The sequence below is a fragment of the Gopherus flavomarginatus genome, chromosome 6 (assembly GCF_025201925.1).
Source record: "Gopherus flavomarginatus isolate rGopFla2 chromosome 6, rGopFla2.mat.asm, whole genome shotgun sequence".
Taxonomy (NCBI): Eukaryota; Metazoa; Chordata; order Testudines; family Testudinidae; genus Gopherus; species Gopherus flavomarginatus.
In genome coordinates this window covers 31245727-31270612 of record NC_066622.1, presented here as the reverse complement: position 1 = coordinate 31270612, position 24886 = coordinate 31245727, and the positions used below count along the sequence as shown (strand labels likewise).

Genomic DNA, 24886 nt, shown 5'->3' with positions numbered 1-24886 from the left:
TGTGTGAATGTCAACCTGCGTGTGTGTGTTCCTCTGATCTACTGGCAGTATCAGACTGCACACACACACACACACACACACACAGCTCAGTGGCTGTTAATTACTAGGCCAGCAACTCTGCTGTTTCCTCCTTTGCAAATACCCTTTACCTAATAGCTTTGTCCAATCATTTTTGCAGGGGAGAAGTTGCGGCTTGGAGGGATAATGCCCTGGATTCCTCACTGGAAGGGCTGATCTCACGTCAAACCTGTGGTGGGAATGGATTTTTCCCTTCCTTTTCTTTTTTGAAAGGCTATCCCGTCATAAAGCAAAAGCAGCAGAGCCCGCTCCCCCTTTGAAGCCAGCCATGACAACTCAGCAGCCCACGGTTGAGTAACACAGCAACTCTGCCTCCACAGAGAGGTGTGAATACAAATCCCTCAGCTTGGTCATGCAAGAACACCCTGCTGCCAGGGGGCTTTGAGAAAGGATTGGGTTTATTATCCTGTTTTCAGTAACTTTTGGGAAGAAAGCAGAAGGAATCAGACACCAGGTCTCGGGGGGAGAGATTGCCAAAAAAAGGGAGGCTCTTGGGACAACCTGCAAGGAAATAAAAATTCCTTCAGACTGCGAACTGGAACCTGATGCTGAAAAGGATGGATTTACAAAGAGCCGAGCTGAATTGAAGTCCGATGGCCCCTAAAATGTGCATGGTTGCCGGGGAGGGCTAGCCTGATTATATATTGCTGTCAGCAGGGTGTGTTGGGTTGGGAAGAAGGATAAAAGAGGTCAGGCTGAACTGATGCCCGCTGTGGACATAAAAAGTCCCTTGGAGTTTGCAAAGCTGCAGCCCCACCAATGGAAGTAGGCGTCTAAAGCCCAAGTTGATCAGAGAGGAGGGAGCGGCGTAGCAGGAAGGTAAGTTTAACACACAGATTTGCAGCCTGGCTAAAGCCGGTCACACACATTAGCCGCCTGCAGCAAAGCCATGAGAGTGTTATTGCTCCATCAGCATGAATGAGGAACACTCAGGAGACTGCATAAAATGCAGGGAGAAATCACCAAAAAGGGGTATGTCCCAGGGATCCAGAAGACAACATGGGGCATACTCCTCCATGCTCACCGGGGGTGTGGGGGAGCAGTGAGGGTAAGGACTCCTGGGTCCTATTCCCAGCTCTGGGAGGGAAGTGGGTCTAGCGGGTTAAAGAGGGGGGCAGGAAGGGAGGACGTCTGGGTTCTACTTGCAGCTTTTGAGGGGAGCGGGGTTAAAGCAGCTTCTGGAGTCTCAGGATGAGTTAGAATCCCAGCTTTTATTTAGAGAAAGACAGAAGGGTGTCGGGGGGGGGGGGGGAAGAGGGAGAGAGATCGAAGAAAAAGCTTGAAAACATGACCTGAGTGTCAATGTCACCTGCCTCAGTCTGCACACAGCCTGAAACAACTAGCTGAGGTGTGAACTTTCCTATGCATCTTAACTCTGCCATCTGCTGACACTGCAGCGAGGGGCATGGCCGGGGTTACAGGTGGTGCCTAGTGCCCTGGAGTGCCTGGCAGCATTTGGATCCCAACTGCTCAAGGTAATGGAGCAGCTCCTCACGCTGACAGGGACTAGCCTAAGTGTGGTGCCTACCCTGGGATTCAATAATAATAATTTTCCCTACTCTTGTCTAGTGCTTTCCATCAGCAGCACTCAAAGTTCTTTCCAAAGGAAGGCAGGGTCATTATCCCCATTTTACAGATGGGGAAACTGAGGCACGGGGGGGTGTAATTTGCGCAAGGTCACCATCAGGGCCACGACCAGAACCCAATTCATCTGTATCCCAGTTCAGTGCTCACTCCACTAGACCACACTGCCTCCATAATTTAGCCTACGGGCAATTGACAGGCTTGAGAACTGAAGGGCAGATATAACCTATGTCCACAGCAACAAGACACACCCAAGCTAACTGGAGTCTACCTAGCTCAGGTACCACAAGCAAAGAAGCTGCAACAGGACAGACTTTAGGGTGGGCTTGCCCAGCCTGTGCTGCCCTAGCTCCACTATTTCTACCTGTACTAGCTAGAGCAGGGGTAGGCAACCTATGGCACAGGTGCCGAAGGCGGCACGCGAGCTGATTTTCAGCGGCACTCACACTGCCTGGGTCCTGGCTATCGGTCCGGGGGGCTCTGCATTTTAATTTAATTTTAAATGAAGCTTCTTAAACATTTTAAAAACCTTATTTACTTTATATACAACAATAGTTTAGTTATATATAATAGACTTATAGAACGAGACCTTCTAAAAATGTTAAAGTGTATGACCGGCACGCGAAACCTTAAATTAGAGTGAATAAATGAAGATTCGGCACAGCACTTCTGAAAGGTTGCCGACCCCTGAGCTAGATCAAAGGTAGCTCAGGTGGGCCTATGTGTGCTGCAGTCACAGCCCAGGACTGCAGTGTAGATCAGGGGTAGGCAACCTATGGCACACGTGCCGAAGGCAGCACATGAGTTGATTTTCAATGGCACTTACCCTGCCCGGGTCCTGGCCATTTTAAAAACCTTATTTACTTTACATACAACACTAGTTTAGTTATATATTATAGACTTATAGAAAAATGTTAAAATGTATGACTGGCACACAGAACCTTAAATTAGAGTGAATAAATGAACCTTCTAAAAGGTTGCCGACCCCTGGTGTAGATATTCCCTCTTGGGAATATTCACCTCCACCTGCTAACTCATGTTAAAACTACACCTTGCCATGTCTCCACTAGGGCTTTGGCGAACATGAGTTAAGAACACAACTTTTGTCCTAGTGAAGACAGGGCCTCAGAGAAAGGATGTATTTTTTAACCCCCGTCGTGCTAACCCAAGTTAAAATCCGGTGGAAGATGAAGTAAGAGTTTCCCTTCACCAAAATATTAGGTCATGTTAGAAGCTGACCCTGAGGAGTCATGTTAACTAACAAAACATTAAACACAGCTATACAGTCAATTGCAAAGTTAACAGGAGTATTGTCCCGAACTCAGTTCCTGTCTACACACAACACCCCTTCACTTGAGTGGGGTGGTGCTTTGAACTTAGCTTGGCTGGCCCCAAAGGGACATAGGCTAAAACTCAAGTGAGCAGAACATGTCAGCTGCTAATATGTCTACTCTGTAGTGGGGATGCAGGCTAGCACTACTCAAGTGGTGCTAGTCCTCCAATGCCTTCCCACAATCCCCTGGGTGCCCAGAAAGGACAGACACAATCTTTTCCCATTTAATGGGAGAGAATTCATAGACTGGCTCAGCTGTCTACGGTGCTAAGAATCATGGAATACACTCCCAGAAGTCCTAGCGACTCCTACAAGTGAGTGCAGTGCCCATGTGGGCATGGTTATTAGAGTGGTATTTCACAGTGTGTAGACACTCTCACTTGAGCTAGGCTAACTCAAGTTAACTCTGTAGTGAATACAGAACCTCAGTCAGTCCTGGTTAATCCCCACTGAGGCTAGAGGGTTAACCACATACATCCACATGAGGTGGCACTCCACTTGCCCCTTCAAATACTGACAGCTAAGTAGCCTTTAACAGCATGTTAGCTAATGTGACCCTCCCCCAAGTCTGGGTTCTAACATCACTTCATTTTCTAGTGGAGACAAGGGACAACATTTTCAAAAGCCGTTTCAGGGACTTCGGAGCCTAAATCCTATTTTCTAAAGGGATCTGGGGTAGATTTCCAAATTGATTTAGATGCCAAAAAATTAAGATAGGAGCCTACTGGCATTTTTCAAAGCTCCTAGGCGCTTAGGGCCACATTGTCAAATAGAACTAATAGTGCACAGTACAAGGACTTAGGAACTACTAACAGGAATTTCTGCTCTGAACTGGGAGCTCATCTGTTGGAAACAACATGGGAGCAGACCTGGTTATTAGTTGATTGCAGGATGAGCCACCAATGTGATGCGGCCAAGAAAAAGACAAATGTGATCCTAGAATGTATCGGGTGAGGGATTGCAGTTGAGTTAGGGAAGTATTAATACCACTGGGAAGACCTCACCAGGATAGTGTGTACTGTTCTGGTCACCCACATCCAAGATAGAAGAATTCAAACTAGCCCAGGTGCAGAAGAGGGCTTATAGGCTGATCTGGGGAATGGAGAAGCGATCTTACTAGAGACAACTGAAAGAATTGGGCTTGTTTAGCCTGGACATACAAAGGCTGAGAGGGATCTTGTTGCTCTCTCCAAATACACCAGGGGGGTTGACCCCAGGGAGGGAGGAAGAGCTATTGAAGCTAAAGGACAGCGTTGGCACAGGAACAAATGGGGATAAACTGGTCAAGAATCAATTGAAACTAGCAATGAAAAGGTTTCTCCCTGTCATAGAAGGGAGGTTCTGGAGCAGCCTCCCAATCCCAGTTCAAGCAGCGGGAGGCAAACAACCTAGCTTGCTTGAAGATGGAGCTTGACAAGTCTCAGACAGTGATGGGCTCCATGACCCTTCTCGTCCTGTGTATCTGGACACCAGGGACTTAAACCTGGGTCTGCCACATCCCACTCATCCCTAACCACCAGTGGAGAGAATCTCTCTCTGGCCCAATGAATGTTGAATTATTTCTACAACATGGAACAGCTTCACCAGGAGAAAGAGAGAGACTGACTACAGCCCAGTGGTCAGGGCACGCCACCTGGGATGTGGGAGAGCCAGGTTGAAGCCCACATCAGGCAGAGCAAGGACTTGCATGTAAGCCTCCCGTATGCCAGATTAGTGCCCTGACTACTGGGAGATATATATAGATATATATATATTTTTAAGACAGGTATGTAATTTATAGAAAGTCAAGAGGTGCTGGGCTTGTTGCAAGCTCTTTTCCCTGACCAGAAATTCCCCTCTGGGCCATCAAAACCAATATGTGGAAATGGAGCAGGACAGGGATCTTGGCTCGCCAGCTGTCTAACTGCTTTCAGGTTTAAACCCTCCAGTGAACCACAGGAGGCCCTGAAAGTCAATTCATTACAAAGCCTGAACATCAGAGTTTAAGATTACTAAACCCTTGATTTATCGCTGCACCAAGCCCCTAAACATTATTCACTGCATAACTCAAAGGGCTGGAGCATCCTTGGCTTGCACTAAGGCTGGCGGGACTAGAGAGCACTCAGCACCCTGCTGGATGGGAACCTAAATCCTTGGTTTGTTGAGGCATTAGCAGCTTTGTTACAAACCAGGGCTGTGAAAGATCCCCTGTGGACAGAATAATTATTATTGATTATAAAAGCAGATAAACCCAGCCAGGACACAGCCGCGCTCAAAGACAGGATAAACCTCGCAAGCGGCTTTCAGTGTTGCAAAGAGTCCCTGTTTAATAATAATATGGTTTGTGTTATAGCAGCAACTCAGACCTCTTCCGAGCTCAGGGACCCCACTGTGCCAGGCACTGCCCAAACGCCAACTGACCCCAGAGCCCCTGTTGTGCCAGGCACGCGCCAAACTCCAACCGAGCTCTGATCCCCTGTTGTGCTGAGGGCTGCACAGACCCCAACCGAAAAACAGTCTCTTCCCCAAAGAGCTTGCAGTCTATATACAGAAAGGGTGGGTGGGGAAACAGAGATACTGAGAGAGGAAGGGATTTACCCCAAGGTCATATAGCAGATTAGTGGCAATGCCAGGACTGAGCTAGCACATGGGACTACAGCTCAGAACACCTGGGTTCCTGCCTCAGCTCTACCACTGACCTACTAGGTGACCTTGGGCAAATCAGTTCCGTGCCTCAGTTTCCCCTCCCACCCGTACCCAACGCAGTGCCCGTGGGCGCCATGGCGCCCACCGGGGCATCTATGTGCACCCATGTACTGGCCAGCAGACAAGCATCTGCTGAAATGCTGCCGAAAAGCGGCGTCATCAAGAGGCGTCGCTGCCGAAAAGCCGTTGATTTTCGGCGACGCCGCCTCTTGACATTGCCACTTCTCGGCAGCATTTCGGCAGATGCTTGTCCACTGGCCACAGTCCTCGGTGGCTCATCGTCCAGCGCCCACCACCCGGAAAAGGTTGGGGACCACTGATTTAGACTGTACTATCTTTAGGGCAGGGACTGTTTCTCAATATGTGTCTGTACAGCGTCTGGCACAACAGGGATCCAGATTTTGGTTGGGGTCCGTGCAGTGCCCAGCACAATGGCGTTCTGATTTTGATCAGGGTCTGGGCAGCATCTGGTACAATGGAGTCCTGATCTTGGTTGGGGTTTTTAGGTGGTACAATACAATAACAATACCACGGTAAACCTTGGACCATGCTGTTTCTTCATCCTACACTGAACAGATTTTGCCACTACTTTATTACAGAGTAACATTTTACATTTTCTCCTTCCGTTTTTTAATTATACATACATATGCATTTAAATGTTTCCATGAACACCTGATAAAAAACAAACTGATCAAAATGACTCCCAGTATGGGAGATGGAATGTGGATATCTCCTAATGAAGGGAAGCTCCAAATTACTCCTCTTCTTGTTATACCATTTTCCCCCTAGAAAAATATTGTCGTATCAGATGTTGCTATCAATATAATTAACCTCCCCAGACACAAATCTGAATTTTCTTTTCCCCACCCCGCTTCTAACGTGTATCATTTTCTATTAACTGGAGCAATTTTCATTTCTATTAGCACTGGATACAATGCAACTGAGCAAACTTCTTTTAACAATCCCTTTTGAAAGGCATTTGCATACCTGTCTGCAATTACAGCCAAGATAAGGCTCGATGCATAATGCATGCAGCATGAAATTGGCAAAATAATTAACTCTAGGGTTGGTTTTTTTCCTTAAGAAGCGGGCACGTTACAAGTTCTATAAAAAGACACCTAGAGATAAACATCAGAAAAAAATCTCAGCTAAGTTAGTTTGTCCTGCTTCGAGGTGACTCTTTGCTTTGCACTGTGATAGCATCTTGGTAACGAAAGAACAACTCGTTTATAAAACACCCCATCTGCAATTTACAGAGGATAATGTTGCATTGGATTTGGATGGGGCACTTTTAAGGAGTACCTACAGGAGTGGCAGTTCAGTGTCAGGTGTATAAATGGGGGAGGTATTTATAAGGAGGTGATATTTAGTGGATAGCACACTAGACTGGGATGCAGGACACCTGGATTCTATTTCTGGCTCTGCCATTGGCCTCCTTCATGACCATAGGCAAGTAATGGTCTCTGTCTGTGCCTCAGCTTCCCTATCTGTAAAATGGAGACAATGATAGTACCAGAGACCAGGATGAGACTTTCATGGGGGTGGGGGGAAGAGGGAGATTACTGCACATCAGCCCACTCCTGGATTCTAATCCCTTCCTGTGAATCATCTGGTACCAGCCACTCTGAGAAATAGCAAACTGGATTAGATGGATCTTGACTCTGATCCAGTCTGGCAAATCTAATTCCGGTGTTTACACTTTCAAAAGAAGGTTGAAAAATTGGAAAGGATCCAGAGAAGAAGCACAAGAAGGATACAAAATCTGGAGAACTTGCCTTAAAGTGAGAGAATTACGGAGTTCAATCAATCTAGTTAGCTCATCAAAGAGCAGGTTAGGTGGTGACTTGATCGCAGCCTATAAGAAAGTTTATATGAGGAAATTTCTGAGAACAGAGGGCTCTTGGATCCTCAGTCTAATCCTGGTGCCCACAATGCAGGAAGGATGTTGATAAATTGGAGAGAGCAATAATAATTAAAGGATTGGAAAACATGCCTTATAGTGAGAGACTCCAGCAAACCAAAGGTTAAGGGGTGATTTGATCACAGTTTATAAGTATCTACATGGGATACAGAAACTGGGCTCAACAGTCTAGCAGACACAGATCTAACATGATCCAATGGCTGGAAGTTGAAACCAGACAAATTCAGATCAGAAATAAGGTACGACTATTTTAGCCTCACTCATTCACCTGCACGTCCACCAATGTAATATACGCCATCATATGCCAGCAATGCCCCTCTGCTATGTACATTGGCCAAACTGGACAGTTGCTACGGAAAAGGATAAATGGACACAAATCAGATATTAGGAATGGCAATATACAAAAACCTGTAGGAGAACACTTCAACCTCCCTTCAACCACACTATAGCAGACCTTAAGGTGGCCATCCTGCAGCAAAAAAAACTTCAGGACCAGACTTCAAAGAGAAACTGCTGAGCTCCAAGTATCAGAGGGGTAGCCGTGTTAGTCTGGATCTGTAAAAGCAGCAAAGAATCCTGTGGCACCTACATGCATCTGACAAAGTGGGTATTCACCCACGAAAGCTCATGCTCCAAAACGTCTGTTAGTCTATAAGGTGCCACAGGATTCTTTGCAGCCTCACTCAAAGACTCTGGAGAATCCACCCTTTCTCTGGGTCAGCTCTTCCAAGAGTTAATCCTCCGCCCCTTATTTCTAATGTGAATTTGTCTAGCTTCACCTCACAGCCAGTGGGTCTCCTGCCTTTGTGTGATGGACTGAAGAGCCCTCTTCTCTCTGAATCTTTTCCTCATGGAGGTGCCTCTAGACCGTGGTCACACCACCTCTTAACCTTCTCTTGGAGAAACTAAACAGAATTAGAATCTTAAGTCAATGACTCTAAGGCAGGTTTTCCAGACCTTGAATCATTCTCACAGCAATTTTCTAAACCCTTTCCAGTTTGTCAACATCCTTTTTGAAATATGAGCACTAGAACTGGACATGGTATCCCAGTAATGGTCTCATCAATGCCATGTAGAGAGGTAACACTCAGGGCTGGTGCTTCCATTAGGCAACCCTAGGCGGTTGCCTAGGGCGCCAGGATTCGGGGGGCGGCATTTTGTGCATTCCCCACGGGGCACGTGGGAGCTTTCAGTTCCGCTCCCATTGCGCCGCTGAAGAAGGACCCTCCGCCGATGTGCTGTGGAAAACAGCGGCAGGCAGTTGAGCAGCTCAATGACTGCCGCTGTCGCCTGCGGCATTTTGGTGGAGGGTCCTTCTTTGGCGGCGCAATGGGAGCAGAACCGGAAGCTCCCGCGCACCCCGTGGGGAGCGCACAAAATGCCGCCCCCCAAATTCTGCCTAGGGCACCAGAAACTCTGGTGCCACTCCTGGTAACACTATCTCCAGACTCCTACTTGATAATTCTCTGTTACATGCCCAAGGATCACGTTCACCCTATTAGCTACAGAATCCCACCGAGAGATCATGTGCAATTGGTCAGGCAGGAGGTCAGATTAGAATAGCGATCCTTTACTGGCCTTAAAATCTAGCAAAGCAGGTAACTCCGAGCCTAACCTCCCAGAATGGCATTAAGGGGCACTGTGTAGAGTTGGTCGGAAGTTGTCCAATGGAACAATCTTCTGTCAGAAAAAGCCAATTCAATTAAATCAAAATGTTTCACGGGAACGTCCTGATTTCATCAATGTTTTCAACAAAAAATTATCAAAATATTTTGTGCAACTTTTTCATATTTACTATTATGTTATGTACAATACGTAATCATCCTCCCGGCCTCAAATCATTCCTACTGCAATTTTCAGAAGCTTTTCCAATTTGTCCACACTCTCTTTTGAAGAGTGGACACCAGCACTGATCACAGTCAGGGGTGAAAGTAAAATTGAAAACTTACCTGTATGGGGCAGGGCCTCAGGCAGAAGGGGTGGGGCTGGGGGTCAGCGTCCCCCAGCCAGCCCTTCCACGCTGTCTGGCCCGTGCCTCCCGGGACTCCAGCAGTGATTTAAACAGTCAGAAATGTCTGCAGAATGGAAATCCCAAATCCCAACTGCATAAAATCACATCCCACTATTTGTACTAACTAAATCCATGGCACTTTTCCTGAGTTGGTGGTGTAAAGTCCTGAGCAAATGACACTCAAGGTAACAGTACTCGGTCCTTGGGGATATAAGGGGAGAGGAAATAAGATTTGAAAGTGCTTTTCAAATATTAAACCAATTAAGTTTAACCATCTCCATGAGGGTGTCATAATCATCACCCCCATTTTACAGCCTAGGGAAGATGAGCTGAAAAGAGATGATCAGGGCTCAAGGGAATGCAGCTAGGAATGGAACCTGGGTGTCCTGACAGCCAGGCCCCTGCTCTAACCACTAGTCACCACTCCCTTCCTAGAGCTGGGGACAGAACCCAGGAGTAAGCAGCACTGTGTATGTGTGTTTCTGTGGGGGCTGTTTTAAATACATTTCTTCTTTTAAAGAGCCAGTAAAACAAACAGACAAAAGCTCAGATTCCATGCCCAACTCCTCTCAATTAATCCTTGCAGTATGACTAAACGGAACCACATTTCCCCCATGGAACCTTCCCCCCACACCCAGTGTTAGGTGAGGGAGATCCAAGTGGCTTTTAGCAGCATTGCACACACACCCCCAACACGTGCTCCCTAGTCCACCTGCTTCCCACAACGAAATCCTCACCAGCACCACCTCCCACTTGCCTCCACCTCCTTCATCTCTCCCCCTTCTCTTGACTTGGCCTTTCCAAAAGGCACACACGAGACAGGCAGCGAGGTCTTGTTGCTTCTGTCTGCTGTCTGCATGGATGCCGATGGGCCCCAGAGGGATAAACTGCGGAGCAAGGAGCTGAGCTTTGGGGGCAACTGAGTTTAAAGTATTGGAGTGTCACAGCAATGCTAACAGATCCTTTCAAACTCCCATCGGCCGGTGCGTACAACTGTTGGAATCTTGCATTCAGGGATGGAATAAAGCACCAGATTTTTATATTCCTCCACCCTGAAAAGAAGTGGATTAACAGCAGTTCTCAACCTCAGGTCCGCAGACAATGTCTAAGGGGTCCACAAAAGGTTCTCATTACCATAAAACAGTGGTTTTCAACCTGGGGTCCGCAGACTTTGTTTAAGATTTCCAAAGGGACCAAAGCTCCACTTGACAAATTTTAGGGGTCCGCAAATGAAAAAAAGGTTGAGAACCACTGGATTAAGGCACCTGATTTGTAGCATTCTCCTCCCACCCTCCCAGCCCCCAGGCCCACTTGCTTCAAAATAACCTATAGCCAAAACAGAAATGCCACCACTGCAAAGGAACGGGTAGCATCTCCCACGATGCTAAGGCCCCCACACCAATAAGTAGCCAGATGCAAGGCTGGAAGTTTGGGCAAGGGGTTTGCAATGGAAATGAATGGATTGTTCTAAATGCAGTGGGGGCAGATCCTCAGCTGGTGTAAATCAGTGTTGCTCCATTGGAGTCAATGGGGCCAGATTTCCAGGTGGTATAAATCGACGGCATTCCACTGAAGTCAGTGGGGCCAGATCCCCAGCTGCTATCAACTGCAGGCTGGCTTGTGAGTTTATTACTCCTCCCTGACTGGCTGACGCTGTCTGCAGAGCAAATGCAGGAGCGTTGCCTGATGGGACATCAAGATGCACAGGCAGATTTTAATGTTTAAACGTATTTCCTCAGGCAAAGAGGGCTTGGCAAGCTGCAGGCTGGATTTAGCAGCAGCATGAATTATTAGGCAGATTAAAGACTCCTGCAGGAATTCAAATGGTTTATTTTGGTGGGCATCATGGTAAAGCTCAGCCTCTCAGAAGCATCACTCTGCACTGACCATGGGGCTACACTTCCATCATCCTTCACCCCCCAACTCTTGGCAGCCAAAGGTTTTCCAAAGTGATTTCGTTGGCCCAGTTTGAGATGCCTTAAAAAGGTCTGATTTTCACAACGCTTTGTTCAAATCAGCCTCCTCTTGAGGTGATGGGTTAACCCCCGACCCTTATTCCCAGGGGTTAAGATTAGCACCCAGGTCTCCTGACTTGCACTGTCAGTCCTTAGTGCCCTTGTCACTAGCCCCTGCTGCCTTCATATAGGACCTTGGCTAACTATGCTAGGCAAGCAGTGCTGCCTAGTGGATAGGGCATTCCACTCGGACTCAGGAGACTTATGTTCAATACCTGGCTCTGCCACTGGCCTGCTGGGTGACCCTGGGCAAGTCAACTCACTGCCTCATGCCTCGGTTTCTCCATTTGTAAGAAGGGGATAATGATCTTGACCGTCTGTGTAAAGTGCTCTGAGTTCTAGTGTTGAAAGGTGCTGTAGAAGAGCTAGGGGCCGTTATTAACTCGGTACATGGTGCCAGTAAGAGTTAGGCTGAACTCATTGCCATGAGAAACTGCTGAATTTAGCAAGATTCCAAAAGAAGAGTTAGACTGGCAAGGTCTTCCAAGTTTAGAACTGGCCTAAGTGCCATTCTTAGGAGCCTAAATCCCCACCCAGGTTTCCTATATCTCAGGCTTGCACACTTACCCTTCCACCATCCTTCCCTTGCAGTTTTCAGCTGCTTTACATTTATTCTGCATGGCGCAAAATCTTTGCAAAAAACCAGAGCAAGCTGCAATCAGGCCCAAGAACCATTTGACTCTCTGAACGGCAAGAGCATTAATAAAGCATCTTTAACTATTTGAGAAACTTTTGTGGTCCCATCAGGTGGATGAACAATGGATTTTTTGGTTCATTGGCAGTTTTGAAAAGTAAAAAACAAAAATCATTTCGGGTCAGACCAAAAATTAAAAAACATTAAATTGTCAGTGAACTGGAACGTCGGGGGGGGGGGGGAATTGTTTCAGGTTGAACAAAATACTTAATTTCTACAAAATCAAAGCATGCCATTTTCAATCTGAACCTTTTTAAATCTTTTTGAACTTTAAAAAAATGAAATTAAAATAAATGTTGAGGCTGACATGAAAATGTTTCCCGCTGAAAATGTCAAAACTGACTGTTTTGTTTTTTTCAGAATTTTTGTTTCTTTCTGAAACAAAAAAAATGTGTGAAATCAACATATATTCATTTTGATGGGGCCCATCCAACACAGCATCCCTGCTGCCTCAGATCAGACCAATGGGCCAATTTATCCCCCACTTTCTTAGGTCAGACCAGTGGTCCATCCAACCCATTCGCTGCAATTGAGACCTATTTATGTAAGGCAACCAATCTCGCCTTCTATTACCAGAATACCTGAGTATTTCACAATTTTTAATGTACTTTTCTTCTCAACCCTCCATTAGATAGGGCAGTGCTATTCCCATTTTACAGATTGGGAAACTGAGGCACAGAGAAGCTCAGTGACATGCCTCAGGAAGTCTGTGAGAGAGCAGGATTTGAACCTGGGTCTCCCAAGTCCAAAACTATTGCTATAACCACTGCATTACTGTTTGTAAAGCTCAGTGTGGGTTAGTTCTGATGTACTGTTCTTCACAAGAGGTTAAGAAAAATTGTTCAAAGCAATTTTAAGGGAGGAATAAGAAAAAAATATCCACAGTTTGTCTTCAAAGCAGCAGCAGGGGCCAAAATAGATTGGGAAATGAGACCCTTATTTGGCAGTGAGAAATATTGAGCCATAAAGGATTTTATGCCTCATAATGGAGGAAATGGCCAAAACTAAGAGTGAGCCGGGGAAAAAGGAGACAGGGAAGGAAAAAAAAGAAATGTAAAATTTATAGAGGAGCCGAATGCATAATGAACTCAGGCAAAGTGAGTGGTTCCTAGTGATTTAATGGGCACTGGCCCAGCAAGAGACCTCGCTGTCTCAAATTGTCCATGTAAGGGCCTTGTAAAAAAATACCATTGGACAGGGTTTAACTCAGGTGAGGTGAAAGGGACCGTGGTGAGTCCCTGTAAAGCATAACCTGCGGTAGAATTCACTGGTACTGTTCTAAACCAACAGCCTTTCACCACAGCCAAGCTGGGGGACAAAGACAGCCACAAGGAAGGGAGGTTAGATAGATAGATAGATAGAAGTGTGCAGGGGGATGCATGGATAGATGAGAGAGGAGTGTTTGGGAAGGGATGGGGAGAGAAAGGGGACTGTGCATGGACATGGATGGATAGGTAAAGGGGTGTGTATGGGGATAGAGAGGGAGAGCTAAACTGAAGTAGAAAGAAAAAAAAAGAATCCATCAGTGCTTTGGCCCTAGGGCAAAGCCCCTGTGTTAAGGTGCATTGAAACTGGGGCAGGGTGTGTGCCCATGAGTCTGCGTTATGGGAGATGTTCCTGGAATGGGGATTACTCCCCTCCCCAGCGCAGACATCATCTAGGCCAATGGTCCCCAAAATTTACCTCGTGCCCCCCTTACCTCTAGAGAAGTGCGACCCACAGTTTGGGGACCTCTAATCTAGGTACACCCCTCCCATTGCTTTACCACCATGCAATCCTCTGTCCCTATCTACTCCACTGCATCCCTCTCCCAGCTACGCAGGGAGGCAGGCAAATAAAACCTACCCATAAAACCAAGCGATTTACTGCACTTAATTTGATAGGCTACATAAACCATGAAATATAAACAACAGGACATAGAAGCTCATCCAAAAGAGGTGGCCTTGCAACAAAGTGCCCTGTGGCCCAGACACTCTCTCCTCTGCAAAGATCTGTTGCCAAGCAGTTGTGAAACTCAGAGGCTGGGTGCTAAAGCAGCAGGAAGGATCTAAGGCAGGAAGATGAGTGTCTGCAATAGAGGCAGGAAGCAGGAGCGCTCTGGTCCGTGACTCCATAAACCCTACCATTATCCATCACGCCACAGTGCAAGTTACAATCTCAACTCTATTATAATCCTGAGCCAACGCAGGTATTGTGCAAAGTGGTAACTACCTAGGATCCACACACACATACAAGGTGACATGCAGCTGTTATTACACAGCCTCAGAATGGGGGCCCAATCTTGTCTGCCCCATAAGCACTCTTATAATACACATGGTTAAAATTATAGCGGCTGGAGCAGCAGGGCTGGGCATCAGGACACCATGGTTTTATTTTTAGTCCCAGCTCTGGAAGGAGATTGGGGTCTACAGGTTGTATCAGGATGTGCTGAATCCCTGGGTTCTAGTGTGGTCTAGTGGTTAAAGCAGGGGGATGAGAGTCCAGACACTTGGATTCTATTTCTATCTCTCCCATTATCATAGTGCCTAGGAGTCTCAGTCATGGACCAGGACCCCATTGTGCTAGGCCCTCTGTGTACATGCCTCCACATAACGGTATCACTACATCAGTAAAAAGTCATCCCACAATCCACATAACTGTACTGAGACAAACGCTGTGTGCACAGCAGGTCTTAGACTGCAAGATCTTTGGGGCAGGGGATGTCTCTTCACTGTGTGTCTGTGCAGCGCCCAGCACAATGGGACCTCGATCTCAGTGGGCTCTGTGCAGTGCCAACACTATCAATTTGATCGATGGATCTATAGCTATGTGCTACCGTAACATCACTAATAATGTGTAAATCTCAGATCCCCTGAAAGACACAAATCTGCAGTGCATTAGTTTCTCTCTGACACCCTTTACCGAGAGGAACGATGGGACGAGTGGGTGGCTGAGCGACAAGGAGAGACAAATGCATGCAGGTAGCGGGAATGTGCGCACGACTCTGTTATCTGCTTCTAATGTATGCAGTGTTGTGGCTATATGTCTGAGGCAGCTGGAAGCTGGTGTGTCAGCATTGCCATTAGAAAGCTCTTATTAACATGGATTTATACGTCTTCTGCAGCAGATTTTGCAGCCTGACAGATGCTGGGGGAAGATTTAGTGCTGGAAGCAATGTGAGGTGCTGGTTGAGGGGGTGCATTAGTGGTGCTGGATTTTTTAATTGACATGGGAATCTGCTTTTTGGGTTGTAAAAGGAAAAAAAACACCCCAGATTTCATCTGGACCATGGAGAAGTTTTGTTCGGATTTTTAGCTTTGTGATTTTATTTTTAAATCATCAAAAATAGAGGTACCTATCAGCTGACTGAGACTTTGTGGTGAGGTGGTGTGATCTGTTGGTCAAGGCACTGGACTAGGACTCCAGACACTTGGATTCTGTTCCTGGCTCTGCCACTGACTTGCTGGGTGACCCTGGGCAAGTCACTGCCTCTCTATTTCCTTCACGATTCTTTGTCTGTTAGAGTCTAAGGTCCTTAGGGACTGCCTTTTGCTGTGTGTCTGTGAAGAGCCAGCATAACAGGGCCCTGATCTTGGTAGGGGGTCTATGCAGTGCCTGACCTGATAGATCAATCGATCAATTGATAGACAGAACACGCAATGCTTAGCCCCATTCCCATGTTGCAGGTCTGCCCATCTCTAATCCACCATGAGGCTCCACCTCCATAATTCAGGCTCCTCCCATTTCTCTCCCCTCTACAGGTCCCAAAGGTGTAACCCAGAGTCCTCTCCCCACCACCCTTGGCACAATGACAACAGCATCCACAATGATCTCCACGGTGGTGACCACAGCATCAGCCATGGACCTGCGTGACTGGCTCCTGCTGTGCTATGGCCTGGTGGCCTTCCTGAGCGAGGTGATGGCCAGTGGCGCCTCCTGCCCGTCGGTGTGCCGCTGCGACAACAGCTTCATCTACTGCAACGACCGGGGCCTGACTTCCATCCCAGCCGACATCCCCGATGATGCCACCACCCTGTACCTACAGAACAATCAGATCAACAACGCCGGCATTCCTTCCAACCTCAAGTCCAAACTCAACGTCCAGGTGATCTATCTCTATGAGAACGACCTGGACGAATTCCCTGTCAACCTGCCACGCTCGCTGCGGGAGCTGCACCTCCAGGACAACAACGTGCGCACCATTGCTCGCGACTCCCTGGCCCGCATCCCCCTGCTGGAGAAGCTCCACCTGGATGACAACTCCGTCTCCACTGTCAGCATTGAGGATGACGCCTTTGCCGACAGCACCCGCCTCAAGCTGCTCTTCCTGTCCCGCAACCACCTCAGCAGCATCCCATCTGGCCTTCCTCGCACCTTGGAGGAGCTGCGGCTGGATGACAACCGCATCTCCACCATCCCGCTGCATGCCTTCAAAGGGCTGAACAGCCTGCGGCGGCTGGTGCTGGATGGGAACCTGTTGGCCAACCAGCGCATTGCCGACGATACCTTCAGTCGGCTGCAGAACCTCAGCGAGCTGTCTCTGGTACGCAACTCTCTGGCTGCCCCTCCGCTCAATCTGCCCAGCTCCCACCTGCAGAAGCTGTACCTCCAGGATAATGCCATCAGCCACATCCCCTACAACACCCTCTCCAAAATGAGGGAGCTCGAGAGGCTGGACTTGTCCAACAACAACCTCACCACTCTGCCCAAGGGCTTGTTTGATGACCTGGAGAGCCTGACCCAGCTGCTGCTCAGGAACAACCCTTGGTTCTGTGGTTGCAACCTCATGTGGCTGAGAGACTGGGTCAAGGCCCGGGCCTCAGTGGTCAACGTGAGGGGGCTGATGTGTCAAGGGCCGGATAAAGTGAGAGGCATGGCCATCAAGGACATCACCAATGAGATGGATGAGTGCTTTGAGGCAGGTGCACAGGGCAATGCAGTGGCGGCCAAGACCACCACCAGCCACGCAGCTGTCACCACACCTCAGGGCTCCCTCTTCACCCTCAAGGCCAAGCGACCTGGGATCCGCCTGCCAGATTCCAATATTGACTACCCCATGGCCACAGGGACCGGCACTAAGGCCTTGGTTCTCAATGTCAAGCCACTGACAGCCGACAGCATCCAGATTAGCTGGAAGGCCATGCTCCCTGCAGCTTCCTTCCGGCTCAGCTGGCTGCGTCTGGGTCACAGCCCAGCGGTAGGCTCCATCACTGAGACCCTGGTGCAAGGGGACAAGACTGAGTACTTGCTAACGGCCCTGGAGCCCAAGTCCACCTACATCATCTGCATGGTCACCATGGAGACAGGCAGCACCTATGTGGCAGATGAAACTCCGGTGTGCGCCAAAGCGGAGACAGCTGACACCTACAGCCCCACCACAACCCTCAACCGGGAGCAGAACGTCGACCCAATGGCTGGGCTGCCTCTGGCAGGGATCATTGGCGGGGCGGTGGCCTTAGTCTTCCTCTTCCTGGTCTTGGCAGCCATTTGCTGGTATGTCCACCGAACGGGTGAGCTGCTGACACAGGAGAGGGCCTACAGCAGGGGCAGCCGGAAGAAAGATGACTACGTCGAATCGGGTACTAAGAAGGACAACTCCATCCTGGAGATCCGAGGTCCTGGGCTGCAGATGCTTCCCATCAACCCACACCGAGCCAAGGAGGAATACGTAATCCACACGATATTCCCATCCAACGGCACCAGCTTATACAAAAGCACCCATACCATCGGCTATGGCACAACCCGTGGATATAGAGAAGGCGGCATCCCAGACATAGATTACACCTATACATGATGGAGAACCACTCTCAACCCTTACACCGCCCCATGCCGCTGCCACCTGGTGGCTTACAAATTGAGGAAAAACTATTTTCCCTAACAGAAACAGCTTGAGTGGCAAGCATTGGGGAGAAGGGAGGGAAAAACTATTTTGTAGAAAAACAACGGGTGGTTAAAAATTTTTAAAAAAAGACATAATTTATATTTAATATTCCAGATTTCAAACGAACAACACATGCTCATGGATCGTCATGGATCGAGGAGAAAAAGCTACCTGTTCATATCTTTCCTCTCGTGTAAATCTATTTTCTTTTTCAGGAGTTAGGTTATAAAAGAAAAAAAAAATTCAACACACAACTGTCATTCCTGACTGCTGACCGTTGACGGTTCAGCCATCCCTGCTTCAGATAGGAGAGGAGGATTTTTTGCTCATTTTAATGGGATCTACTTCCAACCCTTTCCTGTTTTTATTCCCACAACTGGTTTCTTGGTTTTACTTTTTATGCCGCCTTCATCGACTATTTAGTTAAGAGCAAACGGATTTGGATTTCCCCCCTCTTCCACAGCTAGGGGGGAAATGGGAAAATATTCCATATTGCAGCATAGTTCATGGGTGTGGACAATTGAATTGGACCCCTTGGTTAACTCCAGACATTTCAACTAGAAACATTATCTAATTCAATTCCTAGCTTTGCACACACACACACAAACTTTATCATCATCATTTTCTTCCAGACAGCTCGGGTGATGGCTTCCAGGGGATAAGATGTGGGATGCTGATGTCCAAATGTATCTCAGGTTCCATTAGGTCACATATATTTTGGGGAAGCGGTGGATTTTGATTCAGATTCCAGCACAGTAGGCTTTGATGGAAAATTCTGCCTTTTGGGCCAAGTGTTGGGAGGCAAGAATGCACAGGGGACCCATGGTGCTAGGAAAAACCCAGTCTGGGTCACCACTGGTTTGGGAGAATCCTGCCAAGATGGTTAGAATTGCTTGAATCAAAGCCACAACGTTACTTTCTTTTTAAGAGGACCACCAGGCAGGTTTGCTCAGGAAGTCACAAAGATATATAAGCAGCCCCAATTAACCCTCATCCATCTTCCTTGGAAAACCCAGCCTTGACTTTTAATGCTCTTGTCCTTTTATTAACATTCAAAGGTTTTAAAATTACACCCAGGTCTGAAATCAGGACAGGAGCTATTGGGTGCAATTCCATGGGCTTGGGCCTGAATGTTTTAGGAAACGCGTGTGACACCCAGTCTTGTGCAGAGAGAGGTCAAGTGCAAGGACATGGTTCTACACTCCAGCAGAGCTGGGGATAAAATCCAGGCATCCTAACTCCCAGTGCCTCCCTGCTCTAACCACTAGACCCCACTCCCTCAGGTGCATAGGCCTAGCCTTGGGCTGAAACACAGGTATAAGGAATCCGCTGCAGTGCCACTGTGAGGCTGTATCTCAGAGCAGGGTTTGTGGAAGGTGCATGGCGATGCCCTGGTGCTAACTACAGCACGTGGGCTTTGTCACTAGCAGCCGAAGCGCCAGATCTCAGAGGCTCATAAGGTCATCGCAGACTGGACACGGGATCTGAAGTCGCTGAAAGAAGCCCTGGGGAATCAGTGAGGGGGCTGTACCAGAATTCACTTGCCCCCACCACACACACTACATGCACACACACACACACTACATGCACACAGAGAAACACACATACAGAGCCAATCTCACACAGAGACAGACGGTGTCTCTGTCTCTCTTCCATAGAATCATAGCAATGTAGGGCTGGAACGGACCTTGCTAGGTCAGCTAGTCCATCCCCCTGTGCTGAGGCAGGACCATCTAAGACAGGTGTTTGTGCAACCCGTTCTGAAAAATCTCCAATGATGTGGATTCCACAACTTCCCGTGGAAGCCTGTTCCAGTGCTTAACTACTCTTATTAGAAAGTTTTTCCTAATATCCAACCCAAATCTCCCTTGCAGCAGATTAAGCCTGTGACTTCTTGTCCTACCTTCAGTGGACATGGAGAACAATTCATCCCCATCCTCTTTGTAACAGCTCTTTACATATTGGAAGACTATTATCAGGTCCCCGCTCAGACTTGTTTTCTCAAGACTAAACATGCCCAGTTTTTTTTTTCTTCATAGGTCAGGTTTACTAAACCTTTTTATCATTTTTATAGCTCTCCTCTGGATTCCGTCCAGTTTGTCCACATCTTCCTAAAGTTTGGCACCCAGAACTGGACACAGTTCTCCAGCTGAGGTCTCACCAGTGTGACACTTACCTCCAGTGTCCTACCTATGACACAATGATATTAATCTTTTCTGAAACTGCATCACATAGTGGATTCGTATTCAGTTTGTGATCTGCTATATATATGAAGATATACCTATCTCATAGAATTGGAAGGGACCCTGAAAGGTCATCAAGTCCAGCCCCCTGCCTTCACTAGCAGGACCAAGAACTGATTTTTGCCTCACATCCCTAAGTGACCCCCTCAAGGATTGAACTCACAACCCTCAGTTTAGCAGGCCAATGCTCAAACCACTGAGCTATCCCTCCCCCTAATTTCCAGGTCCTTTTTGGCAGAACCACCACCTAGAGGGTTCTGCCCCATTTTGTAGTTGTGCATTTCGTTTTTCCCCTCCTAAATGTAGCACTTTGCACTTGTCTTTTGTGAATTTCATCTGAGTGGTTTAGACCAGTTCTCCAATTTGCCGAAGTCATAAAGTGTTTTCAACCCCTCCCAGCTTGGTGTCATCCACAACTTTCAAAAGCATATTGTCCACTCTGTTATCCAAGTCATTAATGAACATATTGAATAGTACCAGATCCAGGACAGACCACTGCAGGACCCCAGTAGATAAACTCTCCCAGTTTGATGACATACCGTTGAATTACTCTTTGGAATTCAGTTCTTCAACAAGTTGTGCACCCACCTTAAAGTAATTTCATCTAGACCACATTTCCCTACTTTTCTTATGAGAGTGTCATGTGGGACTGTGTCAGAAGCCTAATATTAAGATCTGTGTCTACCGCTTCCTCCCATCCACTGGGCCAGTAATCCAATGAAAGAAGGAAATTAAGTTGGTTTGGCATGATATATTCTTGATAAATCCATGTTGCCTGTTACTTAGTACCCTATTATCCTCTAGGGGTTTACAAATTGGTTGTTTAATAATCTGTTATTATTTCACACACACACACACACACACAAAGTTGTTCTTCAGTGCCGCCGAACACACCTGGATCGAGTGAAGGACCCGCTGCCAAAGACCCAGAGCTGTTGCTTCTTCAGCGGCAAGGGCTCCTTCCACTCTGGGTCTCTGAGGGCGGGTCCTTCACTCGCTCCGGGACCTGCCGTCAAAGTACCTCAAAGACCCAAGCGGAAGGACCCCCACCGCCGAAGACCCCAGACCGCCTGAATCCTCTGGGTGGCCCTGGTGGCTGGATGTTAAAGTCAGACACATTCCAATTAGAAATAAGACACCAAACTTTCACAGTGCACATGATTAACCACTAGAACAAACTCCCAGGAGATGGGGTGAATTCTCCACCTCCTGGTGTCTCCAAATTCAGACTGACTGCCTTGCTGGGAGATGCTTTAGCCAAATGGCAAGTTACTGGGCTCAGTACAGAGGGAACTGGGTGAAATGTTATGGCCTGTGTTATGCAGGTCAGACTAGATGATCTAATTGCCCCTTCTGGCATCCAACCAATGGAGTACAGTCCACACACAGTCGCACCCATTTAATTATATCGGTTTAACATTAACAACTTCTGTGGAGAGCCAAGCTCTACATTTATTAACACAATCTACACCAATATGAGCCCAGTTTAAACTGATATAAAGACATCTCCACAGATGTTTGCACTGATTTGTCTGAAGACCAGGTCTTAAATCTTGCTTATAATTGAAATCGTGCTAATCTCATCTCATCTACAACCAGAGTGGCAACAATTCGTACTATTTATTATTTGTATTATCCGAGCCCCACTCATGGATCAGGACCCCAGTGTGCCAGGAGCTGTACAAACACAGAAAAAGACACAAGTGCCTGCTTTAATCTAAGTGTAAAATAAGAAACCCAGATACAGACAGAGCAATAGAGAGCATGGTGATTTTAATCTGAGTTAGTAACAATCCCTAGCACTTATATAACCCTTTTCATCAGTGGATCTCAAAGGACTTTACAAAGGATAAATAGCATTATCCCCATTTCAGAGGTGGGAAACTGAAGTACAGAGGAGGGAAGTGACTTGCCTAAGGTCACGCAGCAGGCCAGTGGCAGACCAAGGAATAGATGCCTGATCTCCTGAATCCCAGTGCAGGGGGATTCATTAGACCACACTGACTGTCCAAATGAAAGCATTCAAAAATCAGAAAGTTTTAAAAAAAAAACCCACACACAAAAAATGTGGGGTTCCTTTTATTTGTCTTCCAGATGTCACGTTCTTCTCTATAACCAGGAGAGCTGGAGACTTTTTTTAATAAGAGCTGGCAGTCATGAGAATCCAGGAGCGCAACCTGCATTATAGACAAATCCCCAGATCTGTCCTTGTGCCCAAATCTGCTTTTACACTTCACCCCTTGCAAACTGCAACTGCAATTCCAGCAAAGCTTGGCTCTGATGTTCCTTGGAAAATACAGCTTCCCCAGCTGATTATGCCACTGGTCTGTCCCAATGCAAATGTATGCAGCTAATTAGCCACACGCCAGAACAACCAAGGGATAGGATGGAAGGATATGTATTCACAAAGTTCAAAAGAGAGTCATTTTAAAGTGGGAAAAGTCTTATTGCTCTTCCTTTCCATTCACAACCATGGCAAGGTAAAAGACGACAAAAGAAAGGCATACAGCAGAGCTTATATTTATATGATTAACACTGCGTGAAAGGATCCAGCCCTCAGTCCCGGCATTCCACCTCCCACGAAGTGTAATTTTATTAAGTGTTTAACTCTACACACAGCACTTAGCAAACAGAGCTAATTTGAACTGGTGCTCCAAGAGGACACGTTTAGCACAATGCAAGCCTGGCGCTCATTAATTCAGGTGATTTGAGCATGTTTGGCTTATGTCTTTCCCCTCCCCGCACCTGGAGTTTACAGTAACAATTTACAGCTCAGCTTGCAAAGCTGCCATCATTTAAGACAGAGCCATTTAAATGGGTAAAAAAGTGTTTTAAAATGCAAATGGTTTTCCTTTATTTATTTATTTGTTGCCAAAAAATTCAGCTGCTAAACTCATTAGCTGAAACTAAGCCACTTAAAGGTGACACCAAATATGGGGGTTTTTTTATATTTGCCAAGGATTTGCTCCTTCTGCATAAAGTGTCAATGATCTCAGTTCTTGGGGGCCTAGGGTGACCAGATGTCCCAATTTTATAGGGACAGTCTCAATATTCAGGGCTTTATCTTATATAGGCACTTATTACCACCCACCCCGGTCTTGATTTTTCACACTTGCTATCTGGTCACCCTGCAGGGGCCCAATCCTGCAAATGCCAAGGGCAAAGCAGGCATGAGACCAACCAGAACGTTTCACACCCGCTTTGCACTAGTATGAATGAACGAGAGTCGAGCCCTGTAGCTTCCACCATCAATATTTGATCTAGGTGGAATCTAGAGCCTAAAGACAAGCACAAAAATTCTCTGAGGAAGCAGTCTCATCCACAGACTGTCTCTGTATCTTACAATCTATCCTCCCTACTAGACATCACTCCCCCAACACACACATTGAGCTACCTGTTCAACTCACTTATGCCATCCAGCTTGATAGCTGCCTAGGGCTTTTACTTTGAGTAACAGCAGTCACCGTTCTTTGAATAGCACATAACCATTTGGCCTGAATTCTCTACTGGCTTCTTAAATTTTCTTCTTGTTCCCTTCCATTTTTGCAGGGTCTGGTTTTTGCAATCCGAGAATCTGAAGGAATTTATCTCATCCTTCCCTCACCCTTGGGAGTTTAGAGAGAGATGGGGTAAAGTTTCCAAATGTGCCTAAGTGACTTAGGAGCCAAATAGCCATATTTAAAAGCGACGTAGGCAATACGAAGCCTAAGTCTCATTGAAAGACAACAGGATTTAAGCTCCAAAAGTATACAGCAAACCTGATCAAAAATTTTCATACAAACCAGTTTTCCATCAGAAAATTCTGACTGGATTAAATCAGAATTTTTTGCTGGATTTCATCAGCATTTTTGTAGGAAATTATCCAAAATACTTTGCTTCAAAAAGGGTGAAAGGCTTGGTTTTGATGCCGCATTTTTATATTCTAGTATCAGATTGTATAAAAGTCTAAACAAGACGTTCTGACCTTATCAAAACAAAATATTTTTGAATTGTTCACAGAATGAAATTCCATTTTTTGGCCAGCTCTAGTATTTAAGCACTTAAAGATGTAGATGGATGCCTACTACGATTTTTTTATGTGCTTAAATGAGCTAGGTGCCTAAATCCCATTGCCTTTCACGGGGAGTTAGGTGCCTAACCTGCTTAGGAGCTTTTGAAAATCTCACTAGGCATCTACCTGCATCTCTAGCTGCCTAAATACCTTGGTAAATCTGGCCCTAAGTCACTTTTACAAATGGGACTTGGGCTCATAGGTCACTTAGGGGTTTTTTTTAATAGAGGTTCCTCTCTAAAGCTTTTCTCCTCCCTTAGAATAAGCTTAGCTACTTTATTCTTTCTGCGGCAGGTATCTGGGCATGATTTAATGATTAGGGTTGAGGGGATGGGACTGGGAATCAAGACTCCTGCGTTCTATTACTAGTTCTGGAAGGTGAGTGAGATTTAGTGGTTAAAGCAAATGGGC

General features: G+C 46.8%; 2 protein-coding genes across 5 annotated transcripts in view; one reads left to right on the top strand and one right to left on the bottom strand.

Annotated features, from left to right (window-relative positions):
• MACROD1 (mono-ADP ribosylhydrolase 1) overlaps positions 1-24886 on the bottom strand; it is a 200394-nt gene that overhangs the window by 138347 nt on the left and 37161 nt on the right. The gene's annotated exons all lie outside the window — the stretch shown is intronic.
• Positions 598-18094, top strand: FLRT1 (fibronectin leucine rich transmembrane protein 1). Its single transcript, XM_050960528.1, has 2 exons — positions 598-897; positions 16062-18094. The coding sequence occupies exon 2, from the start codon at positions 16109-16111 to the stop codon at positions 18092-18094; it is 1986 nt and encodes a 661-aa protein (XP_050816485.1). The 5' UTR covers positions 598-897; positions 16062-16108.